Source organism: Mobula hypostoma, chromosome 29, assembly GCF_963921235.1.
Source record: "Mobula hypostoma chromosome 29, sMobHyp1.1, whole genome shotgun sequence".
In the NCBI taxonomy this organism is placed as follows: Eukaryota; Metazoa; Chordata; class Chondrichthyes; order Myliobatiformes; family Myliobatidae; genus Mobula; species Mobula hypostoma.
Genome location: NC_086125.1, coordinates 25,004,747 through 25,024,599, shown reverse-complemented (window position 1 = coordinate 25,024,599; position 19,853 = coordinate 25,004,747). Strand labels below are relative to the sequence as shown.

The following is a 19,853-nucleotide window of genomic DNA, read 5'->3' as shown; positions in this document are numbered from 1 at the left end:
TCTCTTCACGTAACAATCTCAAAAACTGAGTATCTTCAAAGGTCTCCAAAGCCTTGATCCTCCCTTCTCCAGCCTGGCTTCCTAATTCACAGCCCACTCTTTCTCCATAATCTTCAGCAATGCCTTTAAAACATGACCTCCATAACTCTGCTCATTGAAAGTCTCCTCCAGGCCTCCTGACCATGAGTGTGTGAGGGGCTTCTTTTGCTGCTGTTGTTTTAGTCCTGATGAAGGGTCTCGGCCCAAAACGTCGACCGTACCTCTTCGTAGAGATGCTGCCTGGCCTGCTGCGTTCACCAGCAACTTTGATGTGTGTAGCCTGAATTTCCAGCATCTGCAGAACTCCTCGTGTTTTTGTTACTGTTGTTGCGTTGTTCTGCCAAGCACGGTGGGCACGCTCTGCTGGTGTAAGAGTGTGTGGCAACACTTGCGGGAGCCCCCAGCACTTTCCTAGGTTGTAACGGTTGTTAATGCAAACAACACGTTTCACAGTACGTTTCAATGTACATGCGATAAATGCACCTGAATCTAAGCCGAACCTACCTCCCGTCTGTGTGTGTACAGCAGTAACGTGGTGCCACGACAGGTTCCAGTTTCCTGCTGTTACAGGACCACTCCACAATCACTCACTCACATGAGGGAAGTCTAACTTTTGCCCTACCAGCCGCTAATAAAGGAAGAATGTTTCAATTACGCTCAGTACCCACTTTATTAGGTGTGCCTGCTCGATAATGCAAATATCTAATCAGCCAATCATATGGCAGCAATGCAATGCATAAAAGCATGCAGACATGGTCAAGAGGTTCTGTTGTTGTCCAGAAAACATTAGAACGGGAAAGAAATAAGTGACTTTGACCGTGGAATGATTGTTGTTGATTTGAATATCTTAGAAACTGCTGATCTCCTGGGAGTTTCATGCACAACTGTCTGTAGAATTTACAGAGAACGATGCAAAACTGAAAAAAAAAAACATATAGTGAGCAGCAGTTCTGTGGGCAAAAACACCTTGTAAATGAGAGTGTCAGAGGAGAATGGCCAGACTGGTTCAAGCTGACAGGAAGGTGACAGTAACTCAAATAACCACGTGTTACAACAGTGGTGTGCAGAAGAGCATCTCTAAATGCACAGTACATTGAACCTTGAAGCGGATGAGCCCACACCAAATTCCACTCCTGTGGCCACGTTATTAGGTACAAGAGCTACCTAATAAAGTGTCTCCTGCGTGTAGAGGTCCACCTTATTGTTCCGTCACTAGATCTGGGGAGGGCATGGGCCGGTTAGTTCCTGCAGTCAGTAATTACAGAATCTGACAGCTGTGGAGGTGTCGCTGTGAAACACTCCGAGAACAATCACTTCCAACTGCAGACCTGTCACCTGTGGAGATTTGGTTTCACCATCGCACTTGAACAGAAACAAAAAAATCGCGGCAGGTAGGGATTGCAATTTTTTTTCTGATGCCCTTGGAAAGAAGTTGACTGGATTAAATGGTGCAGTGAGAAGGCTGCTGACAACCCAGCCTTGTGTCCACCCTGCCCCAACATGTCAACTAAACACTCGAGGCACTGCTCATCACTCTATTACTGAGCTTTCTCAGTTAACTCCACACCTCGCCTAACCTATGTATTTACCCCCTAACATCTCTTTCTTGCTAACTGCATGGTGTGGTAGCCTGGTGGTCTGTCCAATGCTCGGCAGCACCAGTGATCCAAGTTCAATACTGCCACTGTCTGTAAGGAGTTTGTACACACTCCCCATTTCCAAGTGGGCTGCCTCCAGGTGCTCCAGTTTCCGAAAGATGTACGGGGCAGGGTTAGTGAGTTGTGGGCACGCTATGTTGGTGCTGGAAGCATGGTGACACTTGCCGGCTGCCCCCAGCACAATCCTCAGTCAGTATGAGTGCATTTCACTCTAACTTTCAATCTACACGTGGCAAATTAGCACCACTTAACATCACACAGGGTTCAGGAAAGTGCTGGAAGGAGAGGTTGGATAAACTTGAGTTGTTTTCTCTGGAGCTGAGGGGAAATCAGATTGAAGTTTTTTAAATTCTAAGGGAGACAGCCAATGTCTCTGTTCCCAAGGTTGGAATGTCTAATACTTGAAGGCATGCATCTAAGGTGAGAAGGGAAAGTACAAAAGGGATGTGCGGCTGAAGAATTTTTACACAGGGTGTCCGGAATGTACTGCCATGGGTTGTTCCAAACTACGTCAACCTATTCCAAAATCAGTCTAATCCTTCTCTTCTAACCAGCCCATAGCCCTCTATCTTCATCCATGTGCCGATCTAAGAGTGTCCTACAAGTCCCTAATGTATCACCCCTGGCAGTACCTTCCTCTGACTTTCCTCCACTCCTTTTAAAGAATCTCATCTGGTATTGGCCATTGCCACCCTGGTTAAAAGATCAAGTTTAAGTTTATTGTCATCTGACTGTACATATATATAACCAAACAAATAACATTTCTCTGAACCACAATACAAGTATTACACACAGAACATAAAACAAATTATTACCACAAATAAGTTAATAAAATACAAAATGAATTTGAATTGCATTGCAGCACAGGCACATAGTAAACAGCTTGTGGGCCTAGTGAAGAGGCCAAGGTGGTGGCAGGGTATTCATTAGTCTCACAGCCTGAGGGAAGAAGCTGTTACCCAGTCTGGCAGTGCTGGTCCTAATGCTCCTGTCCCTCCTTCCAAATGGTAGTGGGTCAAAGAGATTGTGGGATGAGTGGTAGAGGAACCTCAACAAAGCTTGGGCCCTTCATCTACAACGCCCCCAGTAAATGTCACAAATAGCATGGAGGGACACCCTGGTGCCTCTAAGTGGTTCTTACTATCCTCTGTAGGGTTCTGTCGTCTGATGCTTTGTGGTGCGGTAGCTACATAAAGAACCAGCCGACAGGACACTCTCGATGGTGCCCATGTAGAAAGTTGTTAGAATGGGGACAGGGAGCCGAGCATGGCCTCAAGCTCCTCAGTAAGTGTAGACACCACTGTGTCTTCCTGACTACTGAGGAGGCGTTGAGGGTCCAAGTTAAATTATCTGTTAAGAGCACACCAAGGAGCATTGGGCTCTTCATTCTCTCCATGGCAGAGTCATGGATGTACAATGAAGAGTGGTTGACCTGCCCCTTCTTGAAGTCCACAATCACCTCTTTTGTCTTGGCCACGTTGATACTCAGGTTGTTGTCCTTGCACTGTCTGACAAGCCTCTTGACCTCTTCTCTACATGCCAGTTCATTATTGTTGCCGATGAGGCCAACCACCATTGTATCATTAGCAAACTTGATGATATGGCTTGAGCTGAACCTGGCAATGCAGTCGTGAGTCAGTAGCATAAACAGCAGTGGGCTGAGCACACAGCCCGGGGGTGGGGGGGCGGGGAGGGGGGCACTAGTGGTGGAGCTTGAGTTGTTGATTCCAACTCTGACTGACTGGCGTCTTCCCACCGGGAAGTCCAAGATCCCATTGCAGAGAGGAGTGTTGAGTCCCAACGAGAACAGTTCCCCCACCAGCCTCTGAGGGATGACTACATTAAATGCCGAGCTGAAGACAATGAACAATATCATAGCGTACGGGGCACCATTTTCTAGGTGGGACAGGAATTTAAAATTGGCAAAAGATATTGGCTGTCTAACCAGGACAGATACGAACGAGGAATTTAAGAGGCTCTCAGATAGGCATGTGAACGTGCAGAGTACGGAGTATATGGACAATGTGCAAGCAGAAGGAAATGAGGTGTCATCAGCTTAACGGGCCAAAGGGCATGTTCCTGCGCCTTGCGTTCTACAACTGGATAGGGAACGGGCTCATGGTGTTCCTCTTGCTCTCGACTGGCCCCCTCGGGTTTTGATAGCCAGCTCTCTCCACAGAGGGAAGGGACACACAATAGATTCCTGAACAGCTCACCTGGTGTGGGTTCCAGTCACTGTCGAAGATGACCACGGTGTCTGCTGCCTGGAGGTTCAAGCCCAGGCCTCCAGCCCGTGTGCTGAGCAGGAAGATGAAGTAATGGGAGTTGGGTTCATTGAACGTCTTCAGAAGCATGCCGCGGTCCTCGGACTTGGTGGTCCCTGGAATAGGGAGAACAGTCGGTTAGACAGTGCGGGGGGGGGGGGGGAGGCACTGGATGACTGAATCCTAGCCTTCCACCATCTCGTACAGTTATAGGGAGAACAGTCGGTTAGACAGTGCGGGGGGGGGCGGGGGGAGTCACTGGATGACTGAATCCTAGCCTTCCACCATCTCGTACAGTTCAAAGCTCACAGTAAATCTGTTACCAAATTACATATGTGTCACGATATACTACTGAGATTCAATTTCTTGTAGGCATTTACAATAGGACAAAGAAATACAAAAGAATCAATGAAAAACGACACACAAGCACTTACAGACAACCAGTGTTCAAAAGAAAACAATCTGTGCAAGTAAAAAAAAGGGGCAAATAATAAATAAATAAATACTGAAAATATGAGTTGTACAGTCCTTGAAAGTGGGTCTTTTGCTGTGGAACCAGTTCAGTGTTGAGGTGACTGAAGTTATCCACGGAGTCTGGTGGTTGAAGGGTAAAATAATCCCAACTTACAGGGCTGCAGTGGAGCCTCATGGCTGAGCAATTTGCCTCTGGAACTTCATGGTAAAGCCCCACCTTCCACCTGACCCAGTGAGGTGACTTGCGTATGTTACCAAAGAACAAGCTACTGGAGGGAATCAGTGGGTCAGGCAGCATCTGTGGAGGCAGAGGGATAATTGGCATTTCAGGTCAAGACACACTAGTCTAATAAATACCCTGATGAAGGACCCCCACCCAAGATGCAGACCATCCATCTGCCTCCATAGCTGCTGATCTCCTGCAGCGGCTTTTTTTTTTAAAGCTCCAGATTCTAGTATCTGCAGTCACCAGGTTATGTTACCTAACCAGATTCAGAGTATGTCAGTCCAAACCCCACCTTGACAGGTTGAGAGTTTGAGCCCTGTATGAATACAAATGAGCTTAAAAGTGACCGTGCAGAAAGCCCATCTGTTCACCCTTGGAGCTTCCAATGCACAGGATCACAAAGGGCTGCGCCAGTTCCACCACAATCCTCCCACCATTGAGAATATCTTCGAAAGGACTTGCCTCAAGAAGGTGGCATCCATCGCCAAGGAATCTCACCATCTGAGACTTACTCTCGTCACATTACTGCCATCAGGGGGGAGCTGTAGCAGGCTGAAGACCACACTTAACATTTTAGGAGCAGTTTCCTCCCCTCTGCTATCAGGTATCTGAATGGTCAATTTTGCACTATTTATTGATTGATTGTAACCCATAGTATTTTTTATGTCTTGTACTGTACTACAGCCACAAACGAACAAGTTTCACAATATATGTCTATAAGACAATAAAACACAGGAGCAGAATTAGGCCACTTGCCCCGTTGATTCTGCTCTCTCATTCCATCATGACTGATTTATTATCCCTCTCAGCCCCATTCCTCCGTCTTTTCTCTATAACACTTGACACCCTGACTGACCAAGAACCTATTAACCTCCACGTTAAACATATCCAATGACCAGGCCTCCACAGCCATCCATGGCGATGAACTCCACAGATTCTGACTAAAGAACTTCCTTCTCATCTCTGTTCTAGATGGACGTCCCTCTATTCTGTGCCCTCTAGTCCTAGACTCACCCACTAAAGGAAACATCCTCTCCACATCCATTCTATCTAGACCTTTTGAAATTCAAAAGGTTTGGATATTTGATAGATTCTCCCTCATTCTCTCAAACTCCAGCAAGCACAGGTCCAGGGCCATCAACGCACCTTACATTACTGCGAACCTCCTCTGGACTCTCTCCAATCCCAGCATATCTTTTCTGAGATAAAGGACCCAAAACTGCTCACAAAGTCCATTTCGGTCTGACCAATTCCCTGTTTAGAAAATAGTCTATGCTTTTGTTCCTTCTACCAAAGTGCATGATCACACACTTCCATACAACATATTCCACTTACTTGCCCATTCTCCCAATCTGTCCAAGTCCTTCTACAGACTCCTCACTTATTGTGATCATTGCTTTCTAAGGGTTCTTTTACCTTAAGCACCCTAATCAAATGTTTTTCATTACACAATAACCAATCCGGAATTGCCTGTCCCCAGTGGGCTCAACAACAAGCTGTTCTAAAGAGTTACCTTGTAGGCATTCTACAAATTCCCTCTCTTGGGATCCAGCACCTGATTTTCCCAATCTACCTGCATATAGAAATCCCCCATGACTATCGTTACGTTCTCCTTATTGCATGCATACTCTTTTTCCCATTAAAATTTATATCCCACATCTGGCTACTGTTTGGGAGCCTGTATATAACTCCCATCTGGGTCTATTTACCCTTGTAGTTTTTTTAAGTCTACCCATAAGAAATCCACATTTTCTGATCCTATGTCACCTCTTTCTAAGGATTTGATTTCATTTTTTACCAAAGGAAGCCACACCCTCTGCCTACCAGCCTGTCCTTTCAATACAATGTGTATCCTTCCATGTTAAGCTCCCAACTATGATCTCCTTTCAGCCACGACTCAGAGATGCCCACAACGTCACACCTGCCAAACTCTAACTGCCTTACAAGATCATCTACCTTAATTGATATACATATGCATTCAAATATAACACCTTCAGTCCTATACTCATTACCCTTTTCGATTCTTCCCCCCATGATACACATCAACTCATCCCAGTGACCGCAATTTTGCCATATATCATCTGCCTGTCCTTCCTCACACTCTCACTACACATTGCATCAACTTGTATACCAACTGCCCCATCACTTTGGTTCCCATCCTCCATCCAATCTTATTTTAAGTCCTCCCCAGCAGCTCTAGCAAACCTGCCCACAAGGATATTGGACCACCTTGGGTTCAGGTGTAACATGTCCTTTTTGTACAGGTCATACCTCCCCCAGAAGAGATCCCAATGATCCAGAAATCTGAAACCCTGCCCCTGCACCACTTCCTTAGCCACTCATTTATCTATACTATGATCCTATTCCTGCTCTGACCATCACTCGGTAATTAGAACTAATTTTAATTTCGTTTCTCTCTCAGAACCAGCAGGGATGGGAAGTCCACCTAAGATTTGTCCACAAAGTTTCGATTTCAAAAATGATCTTGTGGTGGTGAGGGCCACAAAAAGGCAGATGGCTCCACCTAGTGGTAGGTTAATTGTATGACAGGCCTAGAGGAAAATCTAATACAAGACAGAAAACTATCTGTTCATACAGTCGTGTTTTAAAGGACCATCCATCCCCACCTCAGTTCCTACATCATCTCAAGGCTCCTCCAGCTGCCCAGCTGAATAACCTGCCCAGATTCACAGAGGGTGGTGAAACTCTGGAATTCTTTACCACAGAAGGTGAACCCGAATCCTACAAGAAGTCCATGTATGACCTATGGAAGGCCATTGTGAGAGTGGAAAGACATTCCATGTGAAGGAAGAGACAATCAGATGCATGACTCTTTGGCCAGGTTTTCCGGCCATTACTTCCTGGAAGGTGAAACCTAACGGCAGTGATGTTTTACTCCCCAATGAGCTTAAAGCCTTTTATTCTTTTATTATTATGTTTACCTCATTATTCTTTGCAGTATTTATTTTGCTGATTACAGTAAATTTATGTATTTCCACTGTACTGTTTATTATCAAATAACAAATTTGATATAGATCTGATATTCTGATTCTGGAGTCTAGATCACTGGAAGCATCTAAAGAGGAAGCAGATCAGAGAATTGAGAGCAGTAGAGATCTGAGTGGAGGAGGTAAAGGGTTGAGTAAGATGGAATCTGATACGAGAGGACATTGGGCTCTTTACAGAGGCATTGGGATCCTGAAGGAACGCACGTGCACTGGCACAAAGATCCTTGATGGGTAAGAAAGACCATGCTGTCACAGAGTGAGGGTATTCTATTGGTCTGGCCCCACCCTATCTGTCCCTAATGGGGCAATTATCACCTCAGGATTCTAGCACTGTACTTCTATATATGGTCCATTGTCCTCTCCGATCAGATTCCATCTAGTTCAGCCCTTAGCCTCTTCCACCTTTCACCTCCCAACTTTTCCCATCATTCCCACTTCTTCCCCTCTCCCAACTATCTGCCATCCCCTCTCACCTGTATTCACTAATCATCCTTCCCCGTTCCCCATTTTATTCTGGCTTCTGCCCCACTCCTTTCCAGTCCTATTGAAAGGTTTCAGCCTGAAATCCCTTTTTCCCTTCCATAGATGCTGCCTAACCTTCTGAGTTCCTCCAGCATTTTGTGTGTGTGGCTCTAGATCTCCAGCATTTGCAGAATCCTTTGTGCCTCGTAAGGCTGCTTACCCAGCTGAGCATCACCCATGCATCAATTTGACCTCAGGCCACTGCTCCCATGATCTGAGATGAGGTGGGGGGGGGGGGGTAGTTCTGAGTGAATGGAATTCCACCCATTCCTGTTCCTGGAAGCATAGCCAGGAATTTTTCAGCTCCAAACCTTTTCTAGAGACTGTAGATACTGGAATATGGAAAAAGAAGCAATCTGCTGGATGAAGATAGAAACTCAAGCTGCATCTGTTGGGGGAGTATTGACATTTTGGGTCAAAATCCCACAGCAGTCCGGCACCCAGCTCCCACAGATGCTGCTCGATATCCCATGTCCCTCCAACAGATTGTTTGCTGCTCTTAACTTTTTCTAATTGTATTTTTGCAATAATATCCTGTTTTGAAAAAATGATTTTCAGTAGTCTAATTTATGCATAATTTATACTGTATTGTCTGTATCTCTATGCCTGTGATGCCATTGCAAGCAAGTTCTTCATTGTACCTGTACCTCACCGTACCTATGCACAACAATAACCTTGACTTCATGTTACTACCATCAGGGAGAAGGTACCAGGAGTCTGAAGACACACACACAACATTTTAGGAACAGCTTTTTCCTCCACTGCCATTAGATTTCTGAATGGTCCATAAACCGATTAACACTACCTCAATATTTGTCTTTTGCATTATTTACTTATTTTTATAACTTATAGAAATGCGTCTAAATTTTGCACTGTACTGCTGTCATAAAACAATAAATTTCAGGAAATACCTCAGTTATTAGATACACTTGCTCGTTAATGCAAATATCTAATCAGCCAATCATGTGGCAGCAACTTGGTCTAGAGGTTCAGTTGTTGCTCAGACCAAACATCAGAATGACTTTAACAGTGGAATGATTGCTGGTGCCAGACGGGGTGGTTTGAGTATCTCAGAAACTGCTGATCTCCTGGGATTTTCATACACGACAGTCTCCAGAGTTTAGTCATAGTCATAGCCATACTTTATTAATCCCGGGGGAAACTGGTTTTCATTACAGTTGCTCCATAAATAATAAATAGTAATAGAACCCTAAATAGTTAAATAGTAATATGTAAATTATGCCAGTAAATTATGAAATAAGTCCAGGACCAGCCTATTGGCTCAGGGTGTCTGACTCTCCAAGGGAGGAGTTGTAAAGTTTGATGGCCACAGGCAGGAATGACTTCCTATGACGCTCTGTGATGCATCTCGGTGGAATGAGTCTCTGGCTGAATGTACTCCTGTGCCCACCCAGTACATTATGTAGTGGATGGGAGACATTGACCAAGATGGCATGCAACTTGGACAGCATCCTCTTTTCAGACACCACCGTCAGAGAGTCCAGTTCCATCCCCACAACATCACTGGCCTTATGAATGAGTTTGTTGGTTCTGTTGGTGTCTGCCACCCTCAGCCTGCTGCCCCAGCACACAACAGCAAACATGATCGCACTGGCCACCACAGACTCGTAGAACATCCTCAGCATCAGCCGGCAGATGTTAAAGGACCTCAATCTCCTCAGAAAATAGAGACGGCTCTAACCCTTCTTGTAGACAGCCTCAGTGTTCTTTGACCAGTCCAGTTTATTGTCAATTCGCATCCCCATATATTTGTAATCCTCCACCATGTCCACACTGACCCCCTGGATGGAAACAGGGGTCACCGGTACCTTAGCTCTCCTCAGGTCTACCACCAGCTCCTTAGTCTTTTTCACATTAAGCTGCAGATAATTCTGCTCACACCATGTGACAAAGTTTCCTACCATAGCCCTGTACTCAGCCTCATCTCCCTTGCTGATGCATCCAACTATGGCAGAGTCATCCGAAGTAATACAGATAATACAAATAATTACAGATAATAGTACGAGAAACAAAAAAAAAAATCTATTGAGTAACAGTTCTGCGGGTGAAAACAACTTGTTAAGGACAGAAGTCAGGAGAATGGCCAGACAGTAATGTACAGAGGAGCATCCCTGAATGCACAACACATCAAACCTCGAAGTGGATGGCTACAGCAGCAGAAGACCACGGATGTCCACTCAGTGGCCTTCATTAGGTACAGGAGGTACCCAGTAAAGTGGCCACTGAGCGTATGCTAGTGATAATAAATCTGATTCTCATTCTGGTTTTGGCTTTACCACAGGAAACTCCCTCTGGTGTTCATTGGAGAAAGCAGCAAAGATGGGATAAATACTGCCTCTATCCCTTAACATTCACTTCAGACCAGATAATCATCACGATCACAAAAGTTAAGTGGAGTTTATTGCCATCTGCGATCGAGAATCTCTGGAGACGAAGGCCCCAAATCCTCGGCTTTGCGTATCGCCTGTTGCCGGGGCTGGGGTCAAAGCACTCGGCAGAGATGGTGCTCGGTGCTCGGTGTCGGAGACCTGGTCGGAGGCTCGGACTTTTCGGACGGACTTGGAGTCGGACCGTGGTCGGATGCTTCCGGGATGCTGCATCGGCAAGTTGGCGGCGCTGGAGGTTTACCGTCTGCGTGAGATGATGGGGCTTTCGAGAGACTTTGACACTTTTACTGTGCCATGGTCTGTTCTTATCAAATTACGGTATTGCTTTGCACTGTTGTAACTATATGTTATCATTGTGTGGTTTTTGTTAGTTTTTTAAGTTGGTTTATCATGTGTTTTTCATGATATAATTCTGGAAAAACATTTTTATCATTTCTCAATGCATGCGTTACTAAATGACAATAAAAGGGGACTGTGTGTCCTCATAACCATCATCAAGTACATGTACGCACAATCTTACTTACAGCATCATCACAGGCACACCACATTAGAAGCACAATGTTCCCAAGCAAATAAATATAAACACATCTTTATTAGAAAGAACACAATTAGAACATAACAAAAATACAAGAGGTTCTGCAGATGATGGTAATCTTGTGTAGAACAAAGATATACAGTTGCATCAATGAGAAACTACGCACAAAGACTAACAAGCAACCAATGTGCTGAAGAAGACAAACTGTGCAAATATCAAAAAATGTCCAAATAACAAATAAGTAAAAAAAACAGAGAACATGTGCCGTAGAACCAGGCCAACATATACTACCCTGCGATTCATTTTCTTGCAGTATGTGTTGACATACACTCAGTGGCCACGTTATTAGATACAGGAGTGGGGTCCGCCGTGGTCTTCTGCTGCTATGGCCCACCCCCTTCAATGTTTGACACGTTGTATATTCGGAGACGCTCCATTGCACAATGCTGGTGTAACATGTGGTTATTTCTGTCACCTTGAACCAGACTGGCTATTCTCCTCTAATCTCTCATTAACTAGGTGTTTTTGCCCACAGATCTGCCACTCACTGGATTTTTTTTTTTGTTTTTCACATAACTCTCTGTAAACTCTAGAGACCGTTGTTTGTGAAAATCCCAGGAGATCAGCAGTTTCTGAGGTACTCAAACCATCCCAACTGGCACCAAGAATCATTCCTTGGTCAAAGTCATTTAGATCACATTTCTTCCCCATTCTGATGTTTGAACAACAACTGACCCTTTTGACCGTGTCACATGATTGGCTATTTGCATAACAAACAGGTGAGCAGGTGTACTTATTAAAGTGGCCATCGAGTGTAATCTAAATTTATAATTAATTTATATTAATTAATTTATAATTTATTTACTTTCTTTCTTTTCAAATCTTTTTATTGTTATATACAGAAAAAATAACGAGTACATTGAAGTAACAACACTTACAATGTCTCAAAAAAGACATTATCTTAAAGATTAAAAAAAAAATTTGTGATAACAAAAAAAACCTACTAAGCAGAAAAGTGAGAAAAAAAAGAGAACCCATTAGGTGTACAACCCCGGAGTCATGCGTCATACAAAAAGCTTCTAAAAATAAACCCATGCTGATATGTCTATCCATGGCCTCCTCTACTGTAAAGATGAAGCCACACTCAGGTTGGAGGAACAACACATTATATTCCGTCTGGGTAGCCTCCAACCTGATGGCATGAACATTGACTTCTCTAACTTCCGCTAATGCCCCACCTCCCCCTCGTACCCCATCTGTTATTTATTTATACACACACATTCTTTCTCTCTCTCCTTTTTCTCCCTCTGTCCCTCAGACTATACCCCTTGCCCATCCTCTGGGTTTCCCCCCCCCTTGTCTTTCTCCCCGGACCTCCTGTCCCATGATCCTCTCATATCCCCTTTGCCAATCACCTGTCCAGCTCTTGGCTCCATCCCTCTCCCTCCTGTCTTCTCCTATTATTTTGGATCTCCCCCTCCCCCTCCCACTTTCAAATCTCTTACTAACTCTTCCTTCAGTTAGTCCTGACGAAGGGTCTCGGCCAGAAACGTCGACTGTACCTCTTCCTAGAGATGCTACCTGGCCTGCTGCATTCACCAGCAACTTTGATGTGTGTTGCATCAATTTATTTACTTATATGATAAATTTATTATAATTTATAAGTTTACTTTGGACTTTGACAGTCAGGCTTGTCGATTTCAAACAAACCAGCTCATCCATGGGACAATTGTCCCAATGGAGAAAATAATTCAGCTGTTTAATCAGCACCAAAATTGATCCTACCAGTAGTGTTCCTCTTCAATGGAAAGCTGCCACTTTAGAGGTTTGAGGAGTTTCATGTGATCAGAGGCAGAAGGGGAGCTTAGTTTGGGATGGGAAGAGGTAAAAAAAAAATACCGGCACTCACCATCCAGCCGGAGGTACTTGAAGCTGCGGTATGCAAAGTAGTCTTCCATGATGGTCATCAGTGAAGTCATTTGGCAGAAGAGTAGTACCCTGTGGTTGGTTGCCCGCAACTTGGGGAGAATTCTGTCCAGCAGTTCAAACTTCCCTGAGGCTCGGTATAAATCGGCTCTGTCAGAGAAGAATGAGATCCCCACTCAGTACCAGGCTGGCGATCATGTCGACCCAACACAACGTTACTTCCAAAAGCATTACTACATGCTCCTTAAATAAACACAGAACATACTGAAAACACTCTACAGGTCAGGCAGCATCTATGAAATGTGTTATATTGGAATCCACACAGTATACAGAACAAGGTAGATGATCTTGTAGTGGAGTTAGAGATTGGCAGTGTGATATTGCAGACTTCACTGAGATGTGGCTGAAAGAAGATCATAGTTGAGAGCTTAACATCCAAGGAGACACATTGTATTGAAAGGACAGGCTCTGTTGGTAAAAAATGAAATCAAATCCTTAGAAAGAGATGACATAAGATCAGAAGATGTAGAATCCGTATGGGTAGAGTTAAGAAATTGCAAGGGTAAAAAGATGCTGAGGGGAGTTATATACAGGTCTCCAACAGTAGCCAGATGTAGGATATAAGTTTCAATGGGAAATAGTGAAGGCATGGAATAAGGGCAATATAACAATAGTGATGGGGGATTTTAATATGCAGATTTTAATAATCAGGTTGGTGCTGCATCCCAAAAACAGGAATGTGTACAATGCCTATGAGATGGCTTTTAAGAGCAGCTTGTAGTTGAGTCCATTAGGGGAAAGTTATTTCCGAAATCATTGCTGTGTAATAAACCAGACTTAATTAGGGAGCTTACAGCAAAGAAACCCTTGGGAGATAGCTATCATAATATGATAGAATTCACTCTGCACTTTGAGAGGGAGAAGATAAAGCTAGATGTATCATTATTACAGTGGAGTGAAGGGAGTTACGGAGGCACAAGAGAGGATCTGGCCAAAGTTGATTGGAAGGGAACACTAGCAGGGATGATGGAGGAACAGCAATGGCTGAAGATCTGGGATCAATTCAGAAGGTGCAAGATAAGTACATCCCAAAGATCAATAAATATTCCAAAGGCAGGCTGAGGCAACTGTGCTAACAAGTGAAATCAAAGGCAGCATAAACACAAAATGCAAAAACTAGTGAGAAGTTGGAACATTGGGAAGCTTTTAAAAATCAACAGCAAGCAACTGGAAAAGGAGGGAAAAGATGAAATATGTAGGTAAGCTGGCCCGAAGATATCAAAGAGTATACCAAAAGTTTTTTTCAGATTTATATCAGAATCAGATTTAATATCATCGGCATATGCTGGGAAATTTGTTAACTTAGCGGCAGCAGTATAAAGCAATACACTATAATAGAGTAAAAAAACCTGTGATTTACAGTAAGTATATATTATATAGTTTAATAACTAGCACAAAAAATAGGAAATAAAAAAGAGGTGAAGTACAGTTCATGGATTGAATGTCCATTTAGGAATCAGATGGCAGAGGGGAAGAAGCTGTTCCTGAATCACTGAGTGTGTGCCTTCAGGCTTCTGTACCTCCTACCTGATGATAACAGTGAGAAAAGGGCATGCCCTGGGTGCCGGAGGTCCTTAATAATGGACACTGCCTTTCTGAGACACCGCCCTTGAAGATGTCCAGTGCCCACTAATTGTACAACTCTGCAGCTTAACTTTGATCCTGTGCAGTGGCACCCCCCTCCCCCCATACCAGACGGTGATGCAGCAGTTAGAATGCTCTGCACAGTACATCTGGAAAAAACTTGCGGGTGTTTTTGCTGACAAACCAAATCTCCTCAAACTCCAAATGAAATATAGCTACTGTCTTGCCTTCTTTATAGGAGCATCGATATGTTGGAACCAGGATAGGTCCTCAGAGATCTTGACACCCAGGAACTTGAAACTGCTCACTCCCTCCACTTCTGACCCCTCTATGAGGATTGGTATGTGTTCCCTCATCTTACCCTTTCTGAAGTCCACAGATGTCATAAAGAAAAGAGAGGCAAGAGTGTATATTGGACCACCAGAAAATGACACTGGAGAGGTAATAATGGTGGAGAAAGAAACGGCAGATGAACTTAAAAAGTATTTTGCATTAGTCTTCACTGTAGGAGACTTAGCAGCATGCCAGGAATTTGAGTGTGTCAGGGAGCAGAAGTGAATGTAATTGCTAATTACTAAGGAGAAGGTGTTTGGAAAGCTGAAAGCTCTGAAGGTAGATAAGTCACCTGGATCAGATGGTCTACACCCTAGTTTTCTGAAAGAGGTAGCTGAAGAAACTGAGGAGGCATTAGTAATGATCTTTCCAGAATCACTGGATTCTGGAATGGTTCCAGAGGAGTGAAAAACTACAAATATCGCTCCACTCTTTAAGGAGGGAGGGAGGCAGAAGAAAGGAATTTCTAGGCCAGTTAGCCTGAATTCAGTGGTTGGGAAGACGTTGGAGTCCATTATTAAAGATGAAGTTTTGAGGTACTTGGAGACGCACGATAAAGTAGGCGAAAGTCAGCATGGTTTCCGCATTTGTTGGAATTTTCTGACGAAATAACAGGCAGGATAGATGAATGAGAGCCAGTGCTTGTTGTTTATTTGGCTTTTGTCAAGGTGCTGCATATGAGGCTGCTTAATAAGAGCTCATGGTATTACAGGAAGGATACTAGCATAGACAGAAGATTAGCTTACTGACAGGAGGCAAAGAGTTAGAATAAAGGGGCCTACTCTGGTCAGCTGCTAGTATTCTGCAGGGTTCCGCAACGAATTGGATAACGGATTGATAGCTTTGCGGCCAAGTTTGCAGAAGATACAAAGATGGGTGGGAGGGCAAGTAGTGTTGAGGAAGCAGGGAGTCTGCAGAAGGATTTGGACAGGTTGGAAAAATGGGCAAAGAAGTGGCAGATGGAATATAGTGTAAGGAGGTGTATGGTCATGCACTTTAACAGAAAGGATGCTGCATACACTGTTTCTAAATGATGAAACATTTCAATGATCAGAAGCGTAAAGGGACTTGGGAGTCTGTGCAGGATTCCCTAAAGATTAACTTGCACTTTGAGATGGTGGTAAGGAAGGCAAATGTTAGCATTCATTTTGAGTGAATAGGATTAGAATAAAAAAGCAAGATGTGATGCTGAGGCTTTATAAGGCATTGGTTAGACCACACTTGGAGCAGTTTTGCTCTCCTTATCTAAGAAAAGATGTGCTGGCATTGGAGAGGGTCTAGAAGAGGTTCACGAGAATTATTCTGGGAATGAAAGAGTTAACATGTGAGGAGCATTTGATGGCTCTGGGCCTGTATTCTCTAGAGTTTAAAAGAATAGGGGAGGGGGATTTCATTGAAACCTATTAATACTGAAAGGCCTAAACAGAGTGGATATGGAGGGGATGTTGCCTATAGTGGATAAGTCTAAGGACCAGAAGGCACAGCTTCAGAATAGAGGGACGTTCATTTAGGATGGATGAGAAGAAATTTCTTTTGTCAGAGGGTGGTGAATTTGTGGAATTCATTGCCACGATAGCTATGGAGGCCAAGGCAATGAGTATATTTAAAGCAGAGGTTGATAGGTTCTTGGTTAATCCGGGTGTCAAAGTTTACAGGGAGAAGGCAGAAGAATAGGGTGGAGAGGGGTATAAACCAGTTGGTGGAGTAGACTTGATGGGCTGACTGGCCTAATTCAGGTCGGGTGTCTTATGGAAAGAGAAGTCTATGACTCCTTGACAAACATTCTGAGCATTTTGTCTTGGACCTGAAGTATTTAACTCTGTTTCTCTCTCCATACACGTGCTTTGTATTTCCATCATCCAGGGCGGCAGGGTCGCATTGCGGTTAACACAATGCTTTACAGGGGCAGCTGTAAGATCGGGGTTCAAATCCTGTCACTGCCCGTAAAGAGTTTATGTTCTCACTGTGACCACATGGGTTTCCTCCCAATGCTCCGGTGTCTTCCCACATTCCAAAGACGAATGAGGTAGCGTTAGTTAGTTGTGGGCTTGCTATGTTGTTGCCAGAAGTGTGGCAACACTTGCAAACTGCCCCCAGCACAATCCTCGCTGATTTGATTTGACTCATCTCACTGTCTGTGACATGTACACATCTTAATGTACATGTGATAACTAAAGCTAATCTTTATCTTCATTTTCTGGTTTGATTTTGGATTTCAGTACCTACAATTTTGTTCTGGTAATATAACAGAGAAGCTATCCTTAACTTCTGTCGTGAGATTTGTTGTTTGGGCAACAGTACAGTGCAAATTCATTAAATTATTATAAATTACAAAAATAAATAATACAGAAAAAGGAATAATGTTGTACATGGACAACTCAGGGAAAGAAGCTGCTCCTAAATAATTGATCGCAAACAACAGGAATTCTGCAGATGCTGGAAATTCAAGCAACATACATCAAAGTTGCTGGTGAACGCAGCAGGCCAAGCAGCATCTATAGGAAGAGGCGCAGTCGACGTTTCAGGCCGAGACGAAGGGTCTCGGCCTGAAACGTCGACTGCGCCTCTTCCTATAGATGCTGCTTGGCCTGCTGCGTTCACCAGCAACTTTGATGTATGTTGCCTAAATAATTGATTGTGGGTCTTCAGGCTTCTGTACCTCCTCCTCAATGGTGGTAGTGAAAAATCTGCTCTTACGCACTTAATATCATTAGTTGTCTCAAGGTACATCGCAGGAGTGTTATCAGTCCCCTAATGCAGAGCCTCGACCTGAAATATTGACTATTTCTTTATTCCCACAGATGCTGCTCGACCTGCTGAGTTCCTCCAGCAGTCTTTTTGTACCACCCGGTTAGATTCCGGGCTTCCTTCACCTAAATCCTAAACCAGCATCGATATCCAGGCTCCCCAGCTCTGAGCCATTATTTTCCAGGACTGTCAAGACATGGAAATCTCCCTGCTGTCTGCCATACTGATCCGCCAGAGGTCTCCTGCTTCCCTGTAACTGCAAAGGAAGTTTGTCTTTTGATGCTCGCTTTATAGGGCGAGATTCTGTGCGGCACTCAAAGAGCCACGGGGACACCCCAATTCTGATCACAGTCGTACAGCACAGAAACAGGTCCTTTGCCCCACTGAATCCATGCTGACCATCAGCTACCCATTCCACTAATCCCATTATTTCATTCGCCCCTCATATCAGTCATTCCAATAAATCCTTAGGGAAAACCTCAGATCAGATGCATCATCACAGATTGAGTGTTTGAATCTGTCTTTAATTAGGTCCTGCTAACAGTCTCACGCACACTCAGTCAGAAGATCAGCTGCGATCATTTCTCGAGCTTCATTCATGAAACTTCATCTTACACACTCAGTAGTTGAAATTCAACACAGGCAAGTGAGATTCTAAGTCTGGTCTGGGGAGACATGGTTTACCCAATTCACTGAACACTAAGTCACTCATTTCAAATGGTGACACATGTGGAGACTGGTCTGACTTACCCTTGTACAATGCCTCCAGTAAATCCCAAGTGTTCTGAGAAAGATTCCTGATCAAAAAGACAAAGCGTCAAGAAATGAAAGGAAAAGGACACAGATAATCACGGGAATATTCTGAATTCCCAGAGAATTCCCAGCAGCTATTTAACCAACATCACATTTAGCCAATTACACAGTGATTTCTATCACCTAATGCATGCTCTTTATTTAAATGGCCAATCACAATAGAACATTTCTGGATTCCAGATGAGAGGATCATACATTGCAACAGGGCATTCTAACTACTAGACCTATGCTGACCCTTTTGTAAAGTGAGACACAAGAGACAGCAGATGCTGGAAAGCTGGAGCAACAAACACAAAATGCTGGAGGAACTCAGTGGGTCAGGCAGCATCTGTGGAGGGAAATGGACAGTCAATGTTTTGGGTCGAGAACCAGTTCTGATGAAGGGTCTTGACCCAAAACATCCTATTTATTCTTTGAGCTGTTTGCAGATGAACAGTAGATGAAATTAGGACTCAACACAACCTTAAACTTGTCTCATAAAGGTTAAGCAAGCTAGGGCTTTTCTCTTCAGAGTGAAGGAGGATGAAAGCTGACTTGATAGAGGTGCATAAGATGATAAGATGCATAGACAGAGTGGTCAGTCCAGAGACTTTTTCCCAGGGTGGAAATGGCTAATGCGAAAGGGCATAATTTTAAGGTGATAGGAGGAAAGTACAAGGGGTATGTTAGAGGTTGGTCTTTTACACAGAGAGGGGTGAGTGTGTGGAACATGTTGTCAGGGGTGGTGGTAGAGGCAGAGACATTAGGGACATGTAAGGTCTTAGATAGGCACATGGATGATTGAAAACACAAAATAATCTGCAGATGCTGTGATCAAAGTAACACTTTCAGTACACTGGATGAACTCAGCAGGTCGGGCAGCATCAGTCAGAAACGATGAGTCGACGTTTTGGGCCGGAACCTTTCGTCAGGACTGAAGAATGAAAGATGGGGAAGGATTTGAAGAATGCTTGTAGCTTCAGTTGAAAGACCAGTAATTTGAAAGACAAATGGGTGGGGGAGGGGAAGCATTGACGTCATAGCCCTGAAAACAATGGGTGGTAGAAGAAGGAGGCAGAACTATGAGGGAGGTGATGTGAAATAGGGATAGAGAAAGGGAGGGGGAGGGAATTACCGGAAGTTGGAGAATTCTAAGTTCATACCAAGGGGCTGGAGACTACCTAGACAGTGTATGAGGTGTTGCTCCTCCAACCTGAATTTAGCCTCATCATGGCAGTAGAGGAGGCCATGGATGGACATATCTGAATGGGAATGG

The 19,853-nt window shown here is 44.0% G+C and overlaps 1 protein-coding gene across 6 annotated transcripts in view; it reads right to left on the bottom strand.

The window, feature by feature from the left end:
• The window catches only part of LOC134339258 (transcription activator BRG1), a 169,750-nt gene that overhangs the window by 30,416 nt on the left and 119,481 nt on the right, over positions 1-19,853 (bottom strand). For all 6 annotated transcript variants that reach the window (XM_063035613.1, XM_063035619.1, XM_063035618.1 and 3 more), the window contains 3 exons: positions 18,536-18,582; positions 13,044-13,210; positions 3,914-4,077 (listed from right to left, as the gene is read on the bottom strand). In XM_063035613.1, the coding sequence (XP_062891683.1) occupies positions 3,914-4,077; positions 13,044-13,210; positions 18,536-18,582 (378 nt within the window). The remainder of the gene's footprint in view (positions 1-3,913; positions 4,078-13,043; positions 13,211-18,535; positions 18,583-19,853) is intronic.